Consider the following 7350-nt stretch of genomic DNA (forward strand, 5'->3'; position numbering starts at 1 on the left):
AATCTGGCCATTTTTGCATACTAAATTAACAGCATTACGGTTTCAGCGAGATAATAAATGTTGAATACCACTTCCGAAGTGTGTGTAAAATAAATACCTTATTTTAAATAAATGGTTTCCTTTGAATTCTTAACTGGTACTTCCTGCAGTTAAGTTGATAAATCGCATCATGGTCACTGCATCATCTCCGTCAAGCGAACAACAAACAGCAGTGTATAAAATAAAAGCTTCCTAAGATAAACGTCACCTTCAAATAAACACCTAATAATCGCTTCTTTTATGGAGATTACGGCTGCAACTAATGATTTTTTTAATAATGGATTAATCTGTTCTTTTTTTTTTTTTTTGATTGATGATCTGGATAAAACATTTTAATTTCCATCTTTTTATAAAAAAAAACAAAAAAACGAGGAATTAAATGGAATTGACAGTGCAGAAAATGCGCAAACATTGATTATGATTCAGTTACTGGTTTGGTCCGGAACATATCGGGAGATAGGGGAAAATGTCGATCGTTTTCCAAAGTAAAAACAAAATGCATTGCAAATGTCGCATTTTGCTTTTGCTTCCATCAAATCCAATTGTCTTATGCAAAACATAGGTTAAAATGAGTTTGTGACCTGGTTTACATTTGAAATCTATCCGGTTTGTTCGTTGAATGCAAACGACGATTGCAAAACGACCCGATCAGATTTCTGTGTTTGTGATGTAGTTAAAAAAAGAATAAAACGTTTAAGTTAAAAGTTACTCATTATTCAATTATCTGCTTCACTTTGCGGTTGCTACATGCCGTCATCTCAGGAAAACTAGCTGAGTGACGACAATATAGCTGCGTCATTTGCAAAGCTTTCGATCACCTGCCAAACTCAAGACGAGTTGAGGAATAAATGGTTTGAATTTATACTTGTGAAAAATCCCTAATTATTTCGGAACCAGAATTATGCTGCATTCGGGCCCATTTTCGTGGAGGATGGCTTCATAAAATGAGCTTTCATACAGTGCTGAAACTACATTTCCACGTTTGTGAGCCAGCCAGCTAGGCAGGCGCCCCAAGCCGTGCAAATACAGTATATAAAAGCATACGTGTTGTGGTTTAAAAACAATACGTAACTATTTATAATGTTGAATGTAACTATGGATTAAATAGCGAAGGTTGTGGTAAATGTTACCAAAATGTGCGCGAGATGAATAGCGAAAGTCGGTGCGACTTCCGTTGTGTGGCGTGAACCTGCAGCATTTCTCTCTCAAAGTTGTTGTATTACTGTTGTTGTGTGTTTTTATTGTTTGCAGCATTTTTGTTTTGCAGTTGTTTTATGCACTTGTGTGTTTTTCATCTTGCGTCATTCCTCCTATGCAGCATATGGCCGCTTTCAGTGCATTCGCCCCTGTCGGCCACCGTACACATCAAATGAGCCAAATCGCTATAAATGCTTGGCCGTGACAGGCCACGAGAGTCAGACGCTGTTATATCACCAGCGGCCAATCAGAGTGAAGCTGTTTTCCATATTTGCATTAGGAAGATGAGCAATCAGAGCAAAGCTTACTGTATTTCAATATCACATCTTGAGAAATCCAGCCTCTCAACTTCCAGGCAAAAAAGACGAACCCGTATAGCTTGAAAAAGGACGTTCTGAGCATTTTCAACCCAAATTATCTTGCAAATGCGATAAAAGGGCATCAAACATAAAAAATAAAATTTTGCTAGAAGGCGACCTCCATCCGTCAATCCATTTTCTGTACCGCTTATCCTTACTGGGGTTGCGGGCGTACTGGAGCCTACCCCAGCTATCTTCAGGCGAGAGGCGGGGCACACCCTGAACTGGTCGTCAGCCAATCGCAGGGCACATAGAAACAACCATTCGTACTTACATGCAGAGCTACGGGCTATTTAGAGTCTTCAATCAACCTACCATGCATGTTTTGGGGATGTGGGAGAAAACCCACGCAGGCTTGGGGAGAACATATTCGATTAATTATTACACCTCTTGTGTAAACACACAATCAGTCCATTGGCTCATTGTACATATGCTGCACCTCTTTCAGGGTTACCTCCCAGCGAGCATGTTTGACAGGATCCTGACGGGTCCCATCGTTCCCGAGGAGGTGAGCCGGCGAGGGCGGCGTCCGAAGAATCCCCTCGTTAAGGCGGCGACGGCGGCCATGACGCCCAACGCGGCGGCGACTGCAGCGTCCTCCACCCTGGCCCTCAACCCCCTTCTGGCTAACGGGCTCCTGGCGGGCATGGACCTGAGCGGCCTCCAGGCCTTCCAGCAGAACCTGCAGCTCACCGCCGGCCTCATGGGCCTGCCCCCCTCGGATGCCGGAAACCTGGCGGCGAGCAACCTCGCCGCCATGTTTCCCATGATGCTCTCCGGCATGGCGGGACTGCCCAACCTGCTGGGCATGAGCGCATTGCTCGGGAACAATCAGGAAGGAGGCGGCGGAGGCTCTGAGGACAAGGACGCGGGAATCGCCGGCGGCGCGGCGGGAGAGCCGTGCGCCCTCAGCGAAGAACGGACACAAGGCGCAGACGCCGCCGCTTCCTCCCAAAGTGCCTCGTCCACTTCCAGCCCTCCTCTTCCTCTCAACCCCTTGTTGCTGTCCAGTATGCTTTACCCAGGGATGCTTCTCACTCCAGGCCTTAACCTCCCCGTGTCCAACGCACAGCCTGACCACACGCCCCTTCCTCCTCCTAGTCCTCCTCCTCTTCCTCAAGCACCTGCCGCCAAAGTGGAAACTTTGGAAGATAACGATGACGACGACGACGACGAAGAGTCGGGAGAGCCCAAAGACCACAGCGGGAAAGCAGAGTCTTCTTCATCCGAGTCCGGGAGCTCTTCCTCTTCCTCAGATGACTCAGACTCCAGCAAGGAATGATGAAATTTTCATTTATTTATGTATGGGCCCCTTCCAAATGTTTATATATATTCACATATATGTGGCTCCCCCCCACCGACCACCATCTGTCACCTTCCTCCCAGCACTTACCATTTCTCTATGTGTAAATAACTAACCAAATTGTTGTGTAACAAAACAAAAATTTCAACAAACATAAAAAGAACTGAAATCAAATTTCAACATTTGTGGACGAGGTAGCGTCTTGTTTCCAGACATTTTGCATGTCGGACTTGAGTAGAAGCGTCACCTTGGACTGTTTAAAACAAAAACAAACAAAGAAGAAAAGGCATTATTGTAATTATTATTAAGTCAGGATTTACTTTTATTATGAAAAAATGCGTTGAGCTGTACTATTAATATATTTTGATGTCGGGTTATGATGTAAATAAGACACGTTTGCTTTGCAGATCATGCGGATGTGAGCAATAACTCGGGCAGCTAACGAATGTCACTCAAGCTGTAGATTCCGTCACGTTCCAAAAAGGCTTTTTCACGTCGGTCCTGTCATTTTTGCTTCTTTTTTTGTTAGTGGCAGCACATTGGACTAATGTTTTAGCACATCTGCCTCGCAGTCGAGAGGTCCCAGGTTCCAATCTCAGCTCGGGCCCTTCCTGTGCCGCGTTCGCATGTTCTCCCCGTGCTCGTCTTCTCCACTTCATGCTACAGCCCAAAAACATCCATTTCAGCTTTATTGAAGACTCACAATTGTCCATAGCTGTGAATATGAATGTGAATACTTGTTTGTCCACTGGCGACCAGCCCAGGGAAAGTCAGATGGGATAGCCTCCAGCTTGCCCTTGTCAAGAGGAGGGGGGATAATAACAGTCGTTGGTCATTATTTCAGTTGAAATTCAACCAACTGAGGCCAATCGCTCCAGGAAATGGTTGGCCCCAGCTACATTTTTTGACACATGGGTTCAACCATGTGTCAAGAGGGGAAATAATAAGGGTGGTTTTCCTCATCATTTCCGGTGGAAATTTACCCATCCCCATCGCCCAGACGCAGCTTTTCTTTCCCCTCAAAGCCTTCCCGAGCTTCTGCTGTGCCAAAATCCAACCTTTCCTTTGCGTGCATCACCCCTTTTTCTTCTTCAAGCGGTTCCTGATCGGTAGCACCTCCTTCCTGTTTCCGGGTCTCTGCCAACCACCTTCCGACTTCACAAGCACAATAAAAAAAAAAGTTGTTCAACACAGCAGTGCCACATCTAGCGAGCGCACTACCATGCTAGCTAGCTCGAGCAAGGGCTCGAACGATCTCGCTACTCGCTCTGGTTTAGTTTTTTCTTTGCTTGTTTTTTGAGCTTCAGCTAGACTTAGAAGTGCCCTTATCTTGTACCTCTGCTTTTCAACCCTGTTTTGGTTATTTTGGGGGGGGGGGGGGGGGGAACGCAAACACTGGAATTCAATTGACGCCGAAGTACCTTTGCTACCCTCTTGTGGACTGTTAGTTCATCAACACTCTTTATTGTGGCCGTCGCTCCATTCTCCCATGGTCAGTGGACGCACCGAGACTGAAAAGCTTGCAGTGATTTACACATATGCTTTGTGTATGTATGTGTGTGTGTATGTGTGTGTATATATATATATATATATATATATATATATACGTATATGTATATATATATGTATATATTGTAGTGCCCTTTCACATGTTATATTATGGTACAATCTGCTGTACAGGAAGATGTCATCACTGAGACTTTTTTTTTTTCCCCCCCCAAGCTTTGACGATATTTTAATTGTCACCATGGTCAGTTTTTGTCTTATTTTTCAGAAGTAATATTTTTTGCTCTCACGCTCTCTCTGTAGTCAAACTAATTTCATGTAGTTAAAAGGAGGAGAAGGGGGGAGGGGGGTAAGTGTCTTAAAAAAACAGACAAAAAACAAGTCATTTGTAATTTATTGGATTACTTTCTATGAAGTTCTATAGAGGAAACTGAGGTTTAATTATTTTTATTAAACATATTCTTCTGACTGTCCATCAAGTGTCATTTTGTGTGAGTCCTGTTCATTTTGTATCAATATTAGTCAAAAACTACACTGCTGCAGCCATTTCATCTGCTAATATTGTCGATAAAATGTAAAAGTGACTTGTTGACAGCTGAAAAGAAGCTGAAGCCTTTTCTATCGACCATCTTCTTCAAAATTAATATATTTTAATGGATTTCTTGGGTGTAACGTGTTCATGGCGGATTTCATTCAAAATAGGTGGTTTTCTTGCTTGATTGTAACAAAATCACATCCTAATCCTGTCCAAAATCAATAGTTTTCTCACACACACCTGAAATCCTTCTCAGATCTCATTTAAGATGTTTTCTTGCTCAGATGTAACAGATGTGTACACACTCAAAATCAATAGTTTTCTTGTTCTGAACCTGATCTAGTTCAAAATCATTTTTCTTTATTGCTTGCATTGACATGATCCCTGGGTCCTGTTCACAATTAGTCTCTTTACCTGAATTGAAATGAATAATGTAATCAAAAAATGTTATTTTATTTTTTATTTTTCCTTTAATGTGACAAAATACTCTCTGGTCTTGTTCAAGATCAGTAGTAAATTTGTTTGGACATTGGGGACGAAAAACAATTCTGATCTTGTTAAAAATCAGTAGTCTTACTTGGGCTGATTATATCTGATGTAGTCCAAAATCAATAGTTTTCTTGCTTTGATGTGATAGAAAACAAATCCTGACCTTGTTTGAAACCAGTGGTGATTTTGATGTAAAATTATCTTTGAACTTGTCCAATATCAATAGTGTTGTTGCCTAGAAATATGAAAAAAGGGGGAAAAAAACATTTTGTCCAAACTTTGTTGAATCCTGTTCATTTTCCTGTATTTTTCGTAGCAACAATCTCCAATTAAGTCCAAAATCAATAGCTTTGCGTTGATACAACAAATCGGTTTATGATTGTGTAATAATCTGTCAAAGCCTAGACGAGCTTCCCGTGCAATCGTGTCAAATCTCAATCAAAACCACTCTTGCTTTTGTGACGTCATCTTCATGTATGAACACTTGAGATTGAGAGGTCCTGACTTTGGTTGCCATGGTGATGGGCACAAATTACACTCGCAGTGTTTGCAATCACCAGGTGTGCGTTGCCTGGTTGGTGAGCAGGCAAAACAATAGGAGGAGGTACAGGAAGCGATCAAGGTCACCATGGAAACGATTGACACAAATAATGTCACACTGAGATTGGACTACCACTTTTACAGTTTGTACTGTCAGCATCATTCAAGTTATGGGCTGCAACACCAGCAGGGGCGCCACGGTGGTCGACCAGGCGGAAAGACCCAAGACAGCGGTGTCCCCCTCAGCGCCGGCGGTTCTGCCGGAAGTCAACGTGGACGTAGAGACGGACAAAGACGAAACTGAACAAGGAGGCAGCCGAGGGACGACATTAGGCCTCATCGCTTAACGTAAGGCACCAAATGTCTGTGTGCAATAGGATTTCGATTATATATATAATGTGTGCGGGGGGCCTGTGGAACCGATCCACCGTTAGTCACTGAAAAACTTGCTGATTTCTAGTTTTTGTGTTTTTTCTGTCAAACCACCAGATGGCGTCAAACCCCTGGCTAATAGGAATATAGTAATTGTGTGAAGGAAGTTTAGTTTTGTAGAAATTGTGGAGTCTTCACCGCATGTGAAAATCTTTACAGGGACAACATAAAAGTAAATTTGGTCGAAAAAAAAGTTTTACTATTTCAATAAAGTCATATATTATATTATTTTTATTTATTTTATAATAAATTTATTTATTATTAAAGTCAGATATAATATTATTAAAGTCATAATATTACAAGGAAAAAAAGTCATACAATTGGGAGGATGAAGTCAGAATATAATGAAAAAGTCCTAATGTTATTAAGAAAATTCAATCAAAATATTAGGAGAATAAAGTCGTACAATTACAGTAAAAAATCATGATGTTACCAGAAGAAATGTGTAATTACACAAAAGTTATGGTAATTTTTTGATACATTAGTAATTTAGTAAAGTTCGTAAAGTCAAGCAATATTAAGAAAACAACATGGCAGTTGTGAGAATGAATTAGCAATATCACAAAAGTAAAAGGCAGTACTTTTTGCAACACTAAAGTCATGCTCGTTGAAATATTTGAATCTAGATTAGCCTTAAATATGAGGAAAAGTTGAAATATTAGGACATGGTCATAATTTTAATAATTTTTCGAATGGCATAATTTAAACAATGGGGAAATAAATCACAAGAATAAAGCCACAATTTAAGGAGAACTAAGTTATAATATTACAATAATAAAGTTGTGCAATTAAACTAAACATTTACAAAATGTAAAGTTCAAGAATAAGCTGTAATATTAAAAATAAAATGTTACGATGATGTGGGAAAAGAAAAAGTCATTGTATTACTAGAATAGTCGTCATTATACATGAAGACAAACAAAACTGAAGCACCCCCCCCCCCCATAAAA

At 41.1% G+C, this 7350-nt stretch overlaps 1 protein-coding gene across 1 annotated transcript in view; it reads left to right on the forward strand.

Annotated features, from left to right (window-relative positions):
* Window positions 1-4877, forward strand: part of chd9 (chromodomain helicase DNA binding protein 9) — a 154312-nt gene extending 149435 nt beyond the window's left edge. Inside the window, 1 exon segment of the mRNA XM_061668941.1 lies at window positions 2044-4877. Within this exon segment, the coding sequence (XP_061524925.1) occupies window positions 2044-2877 (834 nt within the window). The 3' untranslated portion in view covers window positions 2878-4877.
* The last annotated feature ends 2473 nt before the right edge of the window (window positions 4878-7350 follow it).

The sequence above is a fragment of the Phycodurus eques genome, chromosome 2 (assembly GCF_024500275.1).
Source record: "Phycodurus eques isolate BA_2022a chromosome 2, UOR_Pequ_1.1, whole genome shotgun sequence".
In the NCBI taxonomy this organism is placed as follows: Eukaryota; Metazoa; Chordata; class Actinopteri; order Syngnathiformes; family Syngnathidae; genus Phycodurus; species Phycodurus eques.